Source organism: Myzus persicae, unplaced genomic scaffold (assembly GCF_001856785.1).
Source record: "Myzus persicae strain clone G006 unplaced genomic scaffold, MPER_G0061.0, whole genome shotgun sequence".
Classification (NCBI taxonomy): Eukaryota; Metazoa; Arthropoda; class Insecta; order Hemiptera; family Aphididae; genus Myzus; species Myzus persicae.
In genome coordinates this window covers 163,608-180,937 of record NW_019102621.1, presented here as the reverse complement: position 1 = coordinate 180,937, position 17,330 = coordinate 163,608, and the positions used below count along the sequence as shown (strand labels likewise).

The following is a 17,330-nucleotide window of genomic DNA, read 5'->3' as shown; positions in this document are numbered from 1 at the left end:
CATGTTTACCGGAATGCGTAATTCAACATGGGGCTTTCGGCCGAAAACTGCTCACTGCCAAGAGGTAAATGCCTGCCTATACCCACCCAGTTCTAAACTTCTAAACCTAAAGTTTCTGCCGTTCCGCAAATGTGAAAACTCACACTCTCTAGTCCTCTACGCATTGTAAAAGATTTTTATCCTGATTATTCACTATTTGATTGCTATGTGTCATTGGTCATCGTAGGTACTTTTCATGCTTCTGTCTTAAATATTCACCATCTGTATTATATCGTATTCAGCCCTAAATTTGGTCCAAGCTAGCAGGTATCTATCATAATTATAAGAAATCATTTTGAGTAGCATTCAAATACCCAACTTGTTTGGTCGCTTTAACCACTACAAATGTGAAAGTAAAATACCTTTTAGGTATTCCTACTAAGTAATGTTACTGATTTCAGAATTTCCAAAATTTGTATACATCTTTAAAATTAAATTGATAACTATTTATTTACTAAGTCAACAAGTTGTCCAAGGTAATAAGAAGGCTATTAGAAAATATTAGGGGTGTGTCCAAATATTTTGATAAATGATAATTGCTGTGTTTTTGTAAATTATTATAATTTTGTTGTAATCTGATACATTTTTTTACAGGCACACCATGGTTATCTAAAGCGAGCAACCACAGAACAACTATTGGAAGTGTTCAACAAAGTATTTTTTCCTTGACTTAATTATGAGATAAAACATTAGACTTAAGGATTTATTTTATTTTTTAGTATGCCACTGTCGAGAAGCACGGCGAAAAATACATCAATTCTGTAGACTTCATAAAAAATTACATTGGTATATTGAATGAACCGTCCAGTGACTTGGGTTCTTTACGACTGTTGAGTGGAATTGTTGATACTAACAAAGATGGGTTAGTATATAAATATATATATATATATATATATTTATATTAATTCTAAACATATTCTAGATTATTTTGTTTTATTTCAAACACTTTAAAATAATATTATCTAAGCAAGATACAAGGTTACATGTTTATACCATTTGTAATAACTACATCAAATAACTCAGTTACAGTAATTATTTCATCTAATATGTAAACCCATTTTATAATTTGCTGTAGCTTCTAAACATACAGTGGAGTCTCAATAACTCAAATTTCAAGTAGGATGAAAATGAATTTAATGTATTTTTCAAGTATATAAGTTCCCTTCAAAAACACTTTTTTAAAGGACAAGAAAAAAATTTGAGTTATTGATACACGACCAATGACCATATATACTCTGTCTAGAGAGAGAACTTGCCAATTTGCGCGGCCTCAACTGATACCTTGGCACAGTGGAGCTGTTATCGACGGCTAGGTGTTGAACAGGAATGTGCAAAAGAACTGATTAATATCGGGCCGTGGCACTTTCTTTTGCTAGACAGAGGATAGGTATTTCATGATTTTAAAATAAAATTTCTAAAATTTCTTAGCTATGTAAGCAATACAGTTTTATTATGTACATTTTCATTATTTATTTACAGTTTAATGAAATTAAAATCTTAAAATGATTTAAACAAATAGTGCTATTATATTTTGTGATATAAAATTGCAATTTATTCCTTAGACTCATTTCATTTGCGGAATTTCAAGCGTTTGAAAGTTTACTGTCTGAACCAGATGCTTTATATAAAGTTGCGTTTCACTTGTTTGATATAAATGGCAATGGAGAGATTTCCTATGGTACTAAAATATTAATATAAAAATTATTTATGAATAGTATAATATTTTTTTTATTTCCAGATGAATTTGTATTAGTTATTAAAAAAACTGAGCTGTACTTAAAAATACCTTTCAATTTGGATAGTCAATTTATGAAATTGTATTTTGGAGAGAAGAAAAATCGGCTTATTAACTATTCAGAATTCGCTCAATTTTTACATGTATTAAAATTTTAAAAGTATTTTTAAATAAGTAAGTAACAAAAATTAAACTAAAACTTATGCTTTAGGATTTTCATGAAGAATGTGGAACTGAAATTTTTCGTATTTTTGATAAATCCGGTTCTGGTTTCATATCTGCAAATGATTTTCAAGAAATAATGCTTTTGTCCAAAAGCCATTTATTAACTAGCGGTGTCCGAGATAACTTATTACCAGTAATTTAATTAAATTAATCAGTTAATTTAAATTCTATAAATTATTTGAAAATTTTAATGGTAGTCTTTTTTTTTTTTAATTTTTAGGCTGCAGGAGGAGGTCAAGGAGTACATCGTGTTAGTTTTCCATATTTTATGGCTTTCATATCACTTTTAAACAACATGGAACTTGTCAAGCGTATTTATTTAAATGCCAGTAATGAAAATCGGAATCGAGAAGTTACTAAAGGTTGTTAACTTGAATTATGTATGATTCATAATGTTCATCAAAACAATTATTGTTCCTTATAATGTGACATAATATTTTTGTTGTTTAGATGAATTTTTGTATTCTACTCAAGTTATGTCTCAAATTACTCCGTTAGAAGTTGATATATTATTCACTCTATGCCATTTATTACATCAAAGAGCTGGGTAATTAAATTGTGCCATATGTTATGCAAGCATATTTTATAATCCTATATTTTTTTTAGCAAGATTATTTACAATGACTTACAATCAATAACACCAGAACAATACTATAAAGAAATACATAATCGTAGAATAGCTGAAATCCATGCAGTATCTGTAAGTATAATTCAAATGTTATTACTTCTATGCATTATCTAAATTACTTCATCTCTATTTCAGAGTCCATCTGATAGAGGAGTTTTTATTCAAGTTTTGGAGAGCTTGTACCGTTTCACCCTGGGCTCTATATCTGGAGGTAATATTATTTTTCTGTATTCCAGTAACATGATAACGGCATGTTTGGCACTGTATGAATGTATTGATGTATCCAATTTAAGTATGGGCACACAAACATATATGTATGAGTGATACCAGCTGCCCCACAGCGTTCTAAATCTTTCCGTTCACTTTCATTTTTTATTTCTTTGTAAACTTGATGAGCTATTCCATATAATTCACCTAAAATTAACTAGTTAAATAGGTACCTACTTTATAGTATTCAAACTATGTAAGCCATTATAATATTAATAATATACCTTGACATATAAGTGGACCACCAGAGTCACCGTCACATAATCCTTTTCCTTTATCTTGTTGTAAGCAAATGATTTTTCTCCTCTCCCAATCTTGAAGGCCTGGACATGCTTTGGCAGACATTGAAGAAAATACTTTAAGTTTGTGTAAGAGTGTATTTTGTCGGCCAGGTGGTGTATCAACTTCTCCCCAACCTATTGCCGTACATGGTATATAATCATTTGTTGGAAGTCCTTTATCGGATACATGAACAATATTAACAGCAATAGTCATAAGAAATGGTTTGACTCGAATGATTGCTAAGTCATCATTTGCAACTCGTTTTACCTATAATAAGCCAAAACCGTTTTATTATTGTTTCATATTTACATGAATAATTTTACTGACTCTATAATTTGGGTGTATGTGAACTTCTGTTCCGTGTCTGACTTGTGAATTATTTGTTCGTTCGATATAATTTACTATGCCAGCTACTACTTTGACATCGCTAGGTCTTATACCTAATATATAATTAATGGAAAAACAGTGAGCTGCTGTCAAAACCCATTCTTCTGATACGATTGCTCCGGAACATGACATAGTCTTATGGTATATGACTGTCATAAAAGGAAATTCAAAATTCTGTGCTTGTTCTCCACCGGCTAAACAAGCTTGTTGTCTAATAAGTGGTTGATTACGATTACAGACTACAGAAACTATTAATAATATGTTACTAACAATCGAATGTTCAAAATTCATCTTGTTAAGTGAAAATTGAATAATATAATATAATATATTTCAAAATACAAAGTTTGATTCACGTTATCTAATATTTAATAATAGACAATAAAACCATAACAACTATATAATTAAAATCAAAGAAGTGTACATGTTTTTATTTTAGCTATTGGTGCCACAGCAGTATATCCAATTGATTTGGTTAAAACTAGAATGCAAAATCAAAGAGCTGGTTCATTTATTGGTGAACTCATGTACAGAAACAGTTTTGATTGTTTTAAAAAAGTGAGATTTAGTTTTTATAACATTTTTTTTTTTCAAATATAAAGTTAATGTTATATAAAAATATATATTACTTCTGTTGTTAAAGATACTATACATTTTTAGGTAATAAGACATGAAGGAATTTTTGGACTTTATCGTGGTCTATTGCCTCAGCTGATAGGTGTTGCTCCTGAAAAAGCAGCAAAGCTCACAGTTAATGATTTAGTGCGAGATAAATTACGTCAAGAAAATGGAGATTTAGCTGTTTCTTCTGAGATTATTGCTGGTGCTTGTGTTAGTATATTTTGAACTATTTTAATTTTAAATTAAATTGCATATTTTCATATTAATATTACTTTCAGGCAGGATTTTCTCAAGTTATATTTACCAACCCGTTAGAAATAGTAAAAATTCGTTTACAAGTTGCTGGTGAAATAGCATCTACAAAAAAATTGAGTGCTATAACTGTTATTAAAGAATTAGGTTTCTTTGGCTTGTATAAGGTAATACATTTGATAAAAACTACAGCTGGAATTGATAAAAATGTATTTTAATACATTTTCTATTATTATTTAGGGAGCTAAAGCTTGTTTCCTACGAGACATACCTTTTAGCGCTATCTACTTTCCAGCATACAATCATGTAAAACAGGCTTTTGCTGATGAAAAAGGTTATAATCATCCATTATCACTGTTAGCTGCCGGTTGTATAGCTGGTGTTCCGGCTGCATCATTAGTGACACCAGCAGATGTTATAAAAACTCGGCTGCAGGTTGTGGCACGAAAGGGCCAAACTACTTATAATGGTTTGGTGGATTGTGCCATCAAAATTTACAATGAAGAAGGACCTAGGGCATTTTGGAAAGGAACTGGCGGTAAGTTTAGTTTATAATATTGATAGTTATACTTAAACCAAAATGTATGTGTTTTGTTTAGCTCGTGTATTCCGGTCTTCGCCACAATTCGGAGTGACACTTTTGTCTTATGAAATTCTACAAAGATTGTTTTATGTAGATTTTGGAGGCTCGTAAGTAGTAAAAGATGTACAAATTAAACTGTACAATTTATGTATTGAGTATATATTTTTTTTTTTAATTATTTTTTAGGCGCCCATCTGGTTCAGAAAAATTAGTTTCAGTACAAGGTGCTGGTGATGGAATAACTCCTTCAAATCCAGATCATATTGGAGGTTATCATGCAGTGCTTCCGATATTAGAAGGAATAGAGTCTAAATTTGGTCTCGTATTTCCTAAAATTAAATCAGAGAAATAATCATATCATACAGGCTGTTACACATACATTCTGAACATTTAATAATAATTGTTATTTGTGATATTAATATTTTTATCTCCATACAATTTATTGTTTTTCAATTCATCAACTCTATTATATATTTATACATGAAAACACATATACACGCAAACACAAATTATGTAAATTATTCCTGTTTCCTTTTTACATTATCCTATTTTATTTTTTGTATATCGGGTACGGATTAATATAGGTACAATAATGCTCTTATTAATTTTATAATGCTCTTGTACACCAATAAAATTATTTTTTTAAACTAACTCAAATTTCAATGTATTAATTCTAGAATTGATAAAAATGAAAAGATACTACCTTATTAAATATTTGAATATAACATTATATATTTTAGTTCTTAATTTTAGGAAATTTAATCTTGGCATACTTATATATTATAATTATTCCAATATTTAATTCAATGCTTAAACGACTTACCATACCCTATTCCTGAACACGTCAGATGTGATTCTATAAGTCGACTTTTTTATACCCTCTAAATATTTCTATGTATCAGCAACATGTTTACTATACATTTAAATTTCATTTTCATTCATTTTTATTATAATTTATTGCATTTATTTTAAAACTGAAATGCTGATTGCTAATGGTTATGACTGAAAGAGGAAATAATGAGGTATGTACCATTTTCATAAAATATTGCCACGTACAATGAAAATATACGTACATTGCGATTGGATTATCGCTGTATCTATTGTAGTCTGTGGAATAGTTTAAGTTTTCACACCAGACCTATGCTGTCCCCACTGTTTAGGTATTAATTTTACTTTTTTCTTTTTCCATAAATTCAAACATGAATTGAAACATTCGTTAAAAAGTTTAATAAGTTAGTAAAAATGTTTGTACCTACTATCTACGAGTTTTGTTCAATAAAAATTCGTGCTGTCATTTTAGTCTTGCAGTGTTTTTTTTTTTAATATCTGAATTATAATTTTAGTAAACATTAAACCAAAACCATTTATAATCCGTTCAGTGTCAAATTTATTACATGCTATTATATTTGACGATGTAATATTATTACGTGTTTATGCCGTTTCCACGTGTTAGGTTAAAATAAGGCCCGTTTTGTAATCTATACGTACTATGTTGGTAGCCGGTAGGGACGTACATAATATAAATATATAATACCTTACTTACCGATTTATATATAATATATTGTGTGATGGAGAAAAAACCTATTATACGGACAACTGCGTCCGATTACAAGTCCCATTAGTATAGTCTGTGATCGTGGAATAGGAGGGGGTGGGGGTGAGCTTATACCCTTCAAATAACTCCCATGCCCCACAAACAAATTTTTCATGGACTCATGGACTATTTTGGAGTCTGCAGATGGTTTTTGTCTCGGACCAGACCTGTTTCATCCTGGAAATGTAAAAATTGTATTTTATCAAATGTATTTAATTTTTACCAAATAAATAATCGAAACTAAAACTTAAATGCATCTCCGCCTATGCTAATTCAGGTAACGACAGGGGCGTGCCTGGGGGGGGGGGTTACAAAAGTAGTTTATTTTGAGTTACTATTTTGAATTTTCTAATATGTTAAAGATGTTTACTTAATTAAATCGGTTATATTTTAAATTCTGAGCAGAACAATGAATGTATTGATTTTACAAAGTGTTTTTTTATTTTCTGCCGTCGCCTTTCAGAGCAATAAAAATGTTTCGATGCTCAACTTTTAGGGTAGCACCGAGTAGACAATCGGACCTAGATGGTACTTTAGTTGGTAGTATAGGGAAAACAAAAATGTTTACTTAAAACTAAATTTTTATTAAAAAAAAGATATTGTTTTTTTTTTGTTTAAGTAAAAAATAATTAGCTTCAGAAACTTGAAATGTTTACTAAATATTTATATCAACATTTAATAGGCATATTAGGTATTTTATTTTAAAAATATTTTTGAGCTAATTTTAGACATTTGAAATTGTTGACTTATTTGTTCATTTACCTATGATTAAAATATTTGTTTATGAGTTAAAAAGGTTTATAATTTAATACAAGGTTCCTCACAACTCACAAGTTTTTCTTACTGCAGCAGTAAAAAAAACTAAAATGCATTTTTTAGTTTATGTTAGCTATACCTACTTATAATTTATAAATGTCAATAAATATTTGTATGCTAGGTCAAAAAGTATGGTAATTTAAAATAAGATTCCTCATAAGTCATAAGTTCTACATATAGGCTGTTACAATTTGTCGATATACACACATAGGCTATCTTAATAATTGGATATTTTTCGGCATCACGTAGGTAGTAGGTACACTATTTGTGTACACAATACAATTTTCTAAAATCTAAATTAATTTTAATCTATTTATACCATGAACCTAATCCTACCGTCTCATCAATCAGCGGTACCTCGGTATTATCATTTGACTTATACCTAAGTCGAGATTGGCTAATAAAAATATTATTATTATTGTATTTTAATTCTTAATGCCTATGTGATTTTTTTTTTTTGACAAAATATTTTTCAAACAAAACTTACTGTATTAGGCACTAAAAAATTACCCTTATAAGTTATCTTTAGAAGTATAATAGGCTGACTGTCTTGCCCTGCAAAATCGATTTTCTTATACAATGATTAATCATTGAATTCAAACCTTAACATCAATTATAACGACCTATTCAATGGTGATGACTGATGCGGTTTCTATGAGATGAGAATTAGTGTAATCTGGATCTCTACACATAGAGTGTAATCTGAGAAAGTGTATAATACATATATTTCAATCACACATTCCACATTTGACAGATGTAAAAAACAGATCTATGTTGATCGATGCATTTCAATGGCACAGTAAAAGTATTATATAAGGCTGATATGTGATGATAAAGCCACTGATAGATATTTTAATAATGAATTGTTACACATCATGTTTACTTTAGCAGCTTCCATATACCAATTTTTAGTGGTGGGGCGGTGAAGGGTTGAACTTAATATAGACAATACATAATACATTATTTATATTGTAGTACAAACAACTGTACAGCTGATTCTTAGTAAAGGATATGTTATTGATTTTAGTTATTTGTACATATTATTATGGTACATTAGTTCTCCGGAATGAAACTATTTTGGTTATAAAATATTTTATAATAATACAATAATTTCAATAAATATTTGAATTTTGAATGTGTAAATATATTTTGTAATTAACAATACAATACTATAATTATTAATTATGTAATATATAATTAATATTATACTAAAATAATTTATTCTTGAGTCTTTAAATTAAAATATTAATACTGTTTTGTTTTAATAAAATAGTTTGAATAATTAATATGAAATAATGAATATCCAAACTAAATTTATAAATAATTTATTTATAGCTGTATCAACAATTAAGTATTTTTTTTAATGTTGTATAATGTTCACCGTGTGCACTGTGTTGTATACTCATGTCCCATACTTAGTAGGTACTTAGTAGATTGTTAGTTTGTATAAATATAAAACAAGCTCATCGTTATTATATCTCTATGACGATTTACATATTAAGATATTTTATTTACTAAATAACTAGGTAGGTAATGTCTAGAATTCACGTTACAAATGTAGATGATGACTACCAGCTATGTATGTATAGGTAGGTACCTAATATAATAATATACGTGATTGTTCATGGGAAATAATAAGCGTTTTTTGGCGTGAATAATCGACATAAAATTTTAAATGGCATTTAAACCATTAAGTAAACTTAAACGACTGAGTATTTTTTGTTACTAGGTGAAATAAAATGCTTATTTAGACTCGTAGGAAATCATGTAAAACTTTCGGCAAATGGTTTTAGATGCGATACATGTACTATAATAGGAAAAGCCGGATTAAGACATTTCGCGTCCCGGGGCAGGTATTTTTCCGATTATTGATTAACATGTAGATACCCTTTTAATCCGACTTCGGCGATTGGAAAATAATTAATATGAGTAGTATTATATTTTAAAATGTTAATACATTGCGTGGTTGTTTTGATTCTTATGTTCGGTGTGTTGATAAAGTGATCATAATAATAATAATAACTACCTATATGATAAGTATTGCTTAATAATAAGAATAAATAAAAAAAGACAATGGTATTAAATATTTTATTATACAGCTGTCTGTCATTGGATTTAAATTAAGTATTTAAGTCTAAGTATTTTGAAAAATTAATCTACAGTATAACTTTTACCAAAGTGGAATGTTTCAAGTTTCTGCCGTCTACTATTCACACTTTTTGATTTACAACACAGACACTAAAATCGTTTAGGTAATGAATGAAGTGGTAATTCTTTAATGGTATACCTACGCGTGAAGTTCCAATTTTGTAATTTTCAGATGCCCATAAAAATATTTGTAGAACTACACATGATTGTTTTGTTATAATATTATAAGCAAAGTATATTTAGGTATGATACCTTATAAAACTTTTTCAAGCTTTTTGATCAAGCATAGTGTTTTTTTTTATCGATAGGAATTTATTTTTTTTTAAAAACACAACAATTTTGAATGTCTGGAAAGAGTCAAAATATTTTGATAATTTTACTAAATATGATGCTAACTTTTAACACTTGATGAAAATTACAAATATCTTTTAAAATTGCTATAAAATAACAAAAATATTCAATTTTGCTAAAAGTCACTATTTTTTATTGAGAAAAGTTTATATCTATTGCGATTTTTTACTTTTCATTGCCCAAAGTACTAACTAGAGCTACTTGAAAACACATCATTTTAAAATCAATACTTTTATAATTCAACTCTTAAACAATCAAAATCTACCTAAAAAATATTATAATTAGACGAGAAAAACAAGTAAAAGGACATAATGTGATCACTGATCAATAAAACACCCAAACTAGAAAGCTGGTAGTAACTACTTAAAAAGTTAAAAGTTATTTTTTTTGATAGTTAGTAACTAAGTTATTTCTTTTTATAAATAATTGTAGGTAACTCAACTTAGCTATTTTGTTAGAACTTAAGTTATTTGTAAAAAGTTATTTATGAGTTTTCTTATTTTAAACTTCACCTATATTATTTGCATTGACATTTCTGAGAACTGCCAGAACCGAGGAATATCTACCGACGATTGTAGGTACATTATTATTTATTACTATATTTTAGACGTATAGTAGTATATACATATAATACCTAGTATTATAGTGAATAGTGATTATTATTATTTATATAATATTTATTTATTAGGTACTAATTTTTAATATAATTAGGAAGCTTAGGAATTTATAAGCATACTGTTGCTTGATAGGTAATAATACAATTTCCAGAACGGTCCTAATTAGTAATTAGTAATTAGTAATTTTTGATACAGGCATACAGTGACACGTATACCTAGGTAACAGCGCGTAGGCGGCGTAGCTGTGTTTTCTACAAACTACTCTCTACAGTCTAATAATATTTGTAATATTATATAGGGATACAAATAAAATATTACAGTAACAGTTGTTAATCTTATAAAATCATATGGTCTGCGCATTTGCTATTAATTTATTTTACTTTATAGCAAAACTAGTTATTTTCCTACGGTGAGATAAAACACGTTTATATTGTGTAAGTTGAAGGTATTTAAAAAAAAAAAAAAGTAACTTAACTTTTAACTTACCTTAGTTATTATTTTCATGAAAATTGGTAACTTAACTTAGTTACTCTAATTTGTTTATTTTATAAAATTTACTTTAACTTAGCTTAGTTATTTTTAATTTTAGGATAACTTAACTTTAACTAGTTGAAAAAATTGGTTAACTTGCCCAGATTTAAAGAAATTTGAAGAAATGTATGTAACGTCACCATTCTCAGCATTTATCAATACATATTTTAATTTATTTTTCTATAATTTTTTTTCCTTACCATTGTAGGTTTTCAAATTTTATATTCACAGTTCCACCTGCTGTAATAGTGGTTGTTGAAATCTCCACCCTCCCGATGATAACACTGCACACTCACACACTTATCATCATCATACATGTATACATTATATTATGCCTAGGTACGTGTTCAAACGTTTTGGCGAAGGAATCCTTGGGGATAACACATGTAAATTTGTTTATCTGGGAAAAAAAGAACCCTCGATGTACTCATTTTGTTGGAACAGTAATGGACGGTATACACACACAGACACAGACACACACAAATATATATCGGCGAGAGAGACACCATATATATATATCAACTATATCCACTATACATATAGTGTACGAAAAGGGTCGACGATGGTTGTGGGGGAAAGTGGAACGTTTTTTTTATTTATTTATTTTTTTTTTTTTACCATTATTCGTTATTTTTATTATTATTTTTATGTGAACCGTATTGAAACTCATAGCGGGCGTGTTTTGTCACCGAAAATCGACGATAGGGATCTTTGGCTAAAAGCTTGTTGCCGGGGTTTTCTCTCCAAGGCCAAACCCTTCGTCCTACAACTGCTGCATTTACTCCCCGTCTGAGCGCGCGCGCTTTCCTATGGTCTCCGCGAACGCCGGAACAGCGAAGTTGGGTCGCCGGCGGCGGATCGACCTTTGCGATGCGCATGTTGTGTACACACCCCCTCCGTCGGTTTCCCGGAATACTACTACAATATAGCATGGAAGTGGTAGTGGGGTAGTGGGGTAGTGGGGTAGTAGTAGTAGTAGTATAGTATAGTATAGTAGTAGTAGTAGTAGTAGTAGTAGTAGTAGTAATATTACTACAGCCGTCAGCCACTATTACTACGCACTACGACGGTATATATTCTGTTTCTTTCTCTCTTTTTACTCTAAATTTCTTCTTTTAACCCTTCGCCCAACCCCTTTGGTCTTCCTCATTCACCGCCAACCCTTCTCAATCCATAATGTAATATTTAACGTATATATATATAGTATATAATATATACGTACACACACACACACACACACACACACACACACACACACACACACACACACGCGCGCGCGCGCGCGCGCACGCGCGATCGCTGGTATATAGGTGTATATACTTGGCGTGTGTGTGTATATAAGTACAGAGGTAGTACGCGTCCTGCTCCTGACGCGCCACACCGCCGCGCGCTCCGTCGTATATAGTAAAATCCTCCCGGGAATCGGTCGCGCGCGCGTTTTCCGCGCCTGCACACGTCGCTTGTATATATGCATACAGGCACACCCGCCCCGCGTATATATATATATATATATATGTATGTAGACAGTGGCGGCGCACGAATAGTTGTGCGACGGAGCAACCGTATGTATACGACCCAGCATACATATATAGTATATATATATATATATATATACGCGTTTGCGAGTAATCTTCTATATACGATTATGTACCCAAGTCGCCTGCACTGGAACGCACAAACGCTGCCGCTCGTTTTGTAAACTCGCCTTTATATATTATCTATACATATACATAATATGTATAAATGTACAATATATACACACGACTTTATAGTATACTACGCGGCGGCGGTGGTGTATATGTATATTGAGATGACGGTATTATACGCATACCTACCCAATCCGGCGTACCCATGATACGTATATAATAATATTATGCACATAAACATATTATTATATAATTGGTATCGCGCGATAATGCATTATTCAAGGAGCATTATATATACACTTCCCGCCCACACCTGCCCCACACTCTATCACCTCCAATCGCGTCGCCGCCGCGCCACCGGCGTTAAATCGATATCTGCGATACGTATCTGCCGGCACGCGCGCATTTATTGTTTTTACGCGGGTTTTTGTTTTTTATTATTATTATTATTATTTTTTTTTTTTTTTGCCGTCGTACCTAAACAAATAATATAACCCGACGATTTATTACGTTTATCACGCGTTTTGTTCCCCGCATCGTTGTCTTCTATAACGATAACGTATAAAATATGTATTATGTTTAGGAGAGCAGTCATTATGGTGGGTGGGAGGGGGGCTGATTTGGAACCCCGTCGTGTTTTTTAAACTGGTTTTAACTTTTTTGGACTGGCACGGGCCACAGGTTCATATTATTATATATGCGTAGGTACTTATTTAACACTATTAATATAATTTCGTATAATTTAAAAAAAAAACCGAATCCCATAGATATATGTTAGCTGTAACGTCATAACTAAGAAGTAAGTATTATTTCGTAATAAACGCCCTATATTGCCCAAATATAATATTATTATAATATATTTTGGTACGAAAACATAAATACCCACGATGAGCGACGACGCACATATTCTGCAGCAACGTCGTACCTATAATTTATACAACTATTTTATTTTACTGTATAATAGGACCCCAGGTCAGCAGTTTGTATAAAATACATAGTAAATAAGTTATTATTTAAACATTATGCGTAATGTATTTGTGTCTTTACATGTTAGAGGTGCATACATAATAATAATGTGATACATCTTTAATATGTCATACAACATTTTGTTTTTGGAGAGGGGGGGGGCTAATAGGACCCTTAAGTTCAAAATTTGCGAAATCGTAGTCTCCCCCTCCCACCTTAGATCATAATACATTAATATATGACCAAATTACAATCCTTTAATACCCGTCACATTTATCTGTTTTCCTTGCCAACTTGTAACACCAACTATGTAAAAAACCAACCGTTATACCGAATAATGAACATAGCCAACAAGGATCCATCAACTCTACCTTAATATCTTGTACAAACAGTATTAGTATAGTCTACCTATATTTGTTAATATTGTATTGAATTGGGCATGTTCCATATTGTTATATAAATAAATAAATTACGCCACTGTGGTAGGTTTAGTCCGTGGCGGATCCAGTGATTATTTTGTGTGTGTGTGTGTGTGTGTGTGTGTGTGTGAGGGGGGGGGGAGGAGGTTGAGATGCACGTAAAAATGTACCACATCAAAACTATAATCTATATTCTACAATCTATAGAACCTGCTACAACTAATACAAACCCAGCCAAAAAAACGTAGGGCAACTACGGCGCTTAAAGAGAGGGAAATGCCTGCTTTGCCTCCCCCTGGATCCGCCACTTGCACTCTCTACTGCAAAGTCGTACTTGGGCTCGTCTCACTACCAACACGCCCGTTATCGTACCCTATTATATTATAGTATGATGATACTGTTATAATATTGAGTCGTAAAGTAAGTCGATCGGAACATATTATTATGCAGCAGGTTTCGCGTGTAATAATATACGGCCCATATCAATACAGTGTTATATATATATATGTGTGTGTGTGTGTGTGTGTGTGTGTGTGTGTGTGTGTGTGTGTGTGTGTGTGTGTGTGTATAAAAGCTCCTTTAAAAAAATAAATCCACTAGGTACTATACACGTCATATAACGTATATATGATGTACATTAAATTGTATTACCATACAGTTTCTACTCGACGTATCTGATCTAATATGTATCTGTTTTCCGCGCAGACAGTACCATCGTATAGTATAAATTTGCATCGCCATCAAAATGCGTTCCTATATAGGTAGGTACTATAGTTCTGTGTGTGGATAGTTAACGCTGCGGCTCTAGTGTTTTCCGTGTACTACAGAATGTTCGATGTACGCGTGTGCATTCCGTTTTCATAAATAGTTTATACGTCTTAGGGCATACGGTTTTGTACTTTATGGGTTGTTTTATCTCAATGCACCAATTCCTCTTCTACTTTATGACTGAATATTCATCACGCCAGATCATCCCCGCAGTCTATCTGCAGTTTTTACTCCGTTAATTTTTTTCCGATCAGCTCTTAAACGAGGGTTACTCATCAACGCTGCTAAATCGCACGGAAAACAATCGACCGACGATATTGTCCCTACGTAATATTATTAGGTACGTATACATTATACAAAATTATTCAGACGACATACCAATGCAGATACCATAGTAACATTAAGATTCATGCGGCGGAGTTGAGACCTATATATCTATTATACGGTAACAGCAATGCATTAAATAGGTAAAGCCATAGCCGTCGTCTATAAGCAGCAGTGGTGAACCCAATGCCCATTTTTTTTTTTAGATAGTGACATTAAAGATTTATAACTTTACTAAACTGGAAGGGTTTATTTACTAACACGATTTATAGCATAAAATAGTAAATTAAAAGACTATATGCTTATAATGTATGAAACGTTATGTATATATTTTTTAACTAACAACATTTAGGAAACGAAAATTCGAAATATATATCAACGTAGAAATATACGACTTTATAACTATACTAGGTTGTCGAATGTTGTGTTGTATTTTATGTACGTCGCGGCACACAACCGCCTAGTGATTTTGTACCCCGGTAAATATTCCCTTGTGAAATTTTACCCCCGGTATATATTGCCTGGTGAAATTTTACCCCCGAATATTTTACCGGGAGTTAAAAATATTCAAGTAAAACTGTACCCCTTGGTGAGAATAGGCAATTTTAAGGGGGTAAATAATTTAGTTTATTCCAGCTTAGCAACCATAACCATGGCGAAGATTTTATTATTATGTAATTAAACTGATGTTTTATTACCAAATAATCTAAGAAACTTTATTTTCAAAATTTTTATTTAAACACGTGCATGGAAACTGAATTTTGAAACCCGCGGAAATTTGATAATCTGCGACTCCTGATAAATACAACCATTTCAGTACTACAGGGGAGTACACGTCAAGCTAAAACAACGGCGACCACTAGATCCGACGCTGTCACGTAGTTATATTTTATGGATAAATATTATAACTACGTTCATTATTTTATATAATAATGTAAAATATTTATTTTATTTTATTTAATACCTACTCTGCTATTCATACTTAAATTATCCAATTATCCAATTATAGTGACGTCAACAATAAAACGATGACAACATTTTTGTTATCACAAATAGAAATATTGTTTAGTATAGTCATATCATACATTTCCCGTCATACATATACATAACATAATTTTGCTGAATAAAAGTTTTAAAGTGAATTTATATAATTTTTAATGTAGGTATGCGTGAAAGTTTATAATTTGTAATATAACTTTGCAGAAATATTTATTAATTATTGCAGAAATTAATTTCTTTTCCTTTTGGATGACTGATATTTATAATGATATAATAATTATTTATTTTTCCAAATTATAACCGTAGGCGCTGTAAAAAAAAAACTTTTAATTGATTAACTAATTTTCTCGTCTTAATGTTACTCTTTGAAAGAACAAATTTAAAAACTATTTTCAATCTATTCTTGATTTTTTTACTGGTTTTAATTTTTGTTTACAATTTTTAATAATATTAAGAACAAATATTGATATGCATAAGTACAGTGGTGGGAGATCCATAAATGATTCCTAGTCTAAATTGTGCCACTATATGTTATGAATTTATGATGTTTAAAGTTAATAAAAAAAAAAATAGATATTATTCTCGAAATACCTCTAATTTTTTATTACAATAAATAAGTTAATTCATATTTTTTTATATATTTAATATTAATATTTATATTGATATTAATAAATTATATCACATCTATTGGTCGGCACTGACTATAGGCAATTTCGGTACATTGACGTGTAGGTGGCTTTCGGACTGTATAATTGTCCATAAACAGTTTGATTGCAAGCTATGACAAATTTGCAGATTTATAATACAATGTAGAACGACAACAGAACGATGACTGAAGGATTTTTTTTCAATAACTGTCAACATTATTAAATTTATTGTTCTACCTATAGCGTTTGTGGGCCGTATGACAGCAAGATTTATATTCCAGTACCCATATAATTAATCTTCCACGATTCGTCATCAATTTCAATCTAAAAGATATTTCTAGATATACTCTTTGAAAGGTATACAAAATCAAAGTCGTTGGAAATCCTTAAAAATTCAAAAATTTGAATTTTAATACATTTATTATTTAAAAAAATAATGGGGTTGAGCATGCTTGGTGAATAACTCTGTACCTATATAATAAACATAA

At 30.8% G+C, this 17,330-nt stretch overlaps 2 protein-coding genes across 3 annotated transcripts; one reads left to right on the top strand and one right to left on the bottom strand.

Moving 5' to 3' along the window:
• Position 1: 1 nt before the first annotated feature.
• On the top strand, positions 2 to 5,473 carry LOC111032794 (calcium-binding mitochondrial carrier protein Aralar1). The gene is made up of 16 exons (XM_022313250.1): positions 2 to 64; positions 634 to 693; positions 759 to 901; positions 1,602 to 1,717; positions 1,778 to 1,917; positions 1,986 to 2,132; positions 2,220 to 2,361; positions 2,450 to 2,546; positions 2,606 to 2,699; positions 2,763 to 2,838; positions 4,000 to 4,118; positions 4,221 to 4,391; positions 4,460 to 4,600; positions 4,674 to 4,971; positions 5,033 to 5,123; positions 5,203 to 5,473. The coding sequence occupies exons 1-16, from the start codon at positions 2 to 4 to the stop codon at positions 5,366 to 5,368; spliced, it is 2,064 nt and encodes a 687-aa protein (XP_022168942.1). The 3' UTR covers positions 5,369 to 5,473.
• LOC111032796 (snake venom serine proteinase 14-like) lies at positions 2,845 to 6,889 on the bottom strand. Of its 2 annotated transcripts, none has more exons than XM_022313253.1 (3): positions 5,840 to 6,889; positions 3,119 to 3,443; positions 2,845 to 3,041 (listed from the first exon to the last, which is right to left on the bottom strand). In XM_022313253.1, the coding sequence occupies exons 1-3, from the start codon at positions 5,840 to 5,842 to the stop codon at positions 2,845 to 2,847; spliced, it is 525 nt and encodes a 174-aa protein (XP_022168945.1). In that variant the 5' UTR covers positions 5,843 to 6,889. The 2 variants fall into 2 exon arrangements, with proteins under 2 accessions (XP_022168945.1, XP_022168944.1); XM_022313252.1 differs by lacking the exon at positions 5,840 to 6,889 and adding an exon at positions 3,504 to 3,958.
• Between the last annotated feature and the right edge of the window lie 10,441 nt (positions 6,890 to 17,330).

Bases quoted from the DNA above. Each gene is read 5' to 3' on its own strand.
- LOC111032794 (XM_022313250.1), top strand. From the start codon at position 2: ATGTTTACCGGAATGCGTAATTCAACATGGGGCTTTCGGCCGAAAACT. The intron at 694-758 runs GTATTTTTTCCT...TTTATTTTTTAG, and splicing joins TATTGGAAGTGTTCAACAAA to TATGCCACTGTCGAGAAGCA. The intron at 2,547-2,605 runs GTAATTAAATTG...TATTTTTTTTAG, and splicing joins TTATTACATCAAAGAGCTGG to CAAGATTATTTACAATGACT.
- LOC111032796 (XM_022313252.1), bottom strand. From the start codon at position 3,854: ATGAATTTTGAACATTCGATTGTTAGTAACATATTATTAATAGTTTCT. The intron at 3,444-3,503 runs GTCAGTAAAATT...GGCTTATTATAG, and splicing joins ACATACACCCAAATTATAGA to GTAAAACGAGTTGCAAATGA. The intron at 3,042-3,118 runs GTATATTATTAA...AGTTAATTTTAG, and splicing joins TGGTCCACTTATATGTCAAG to GTGAATTATATGGAATAGCT.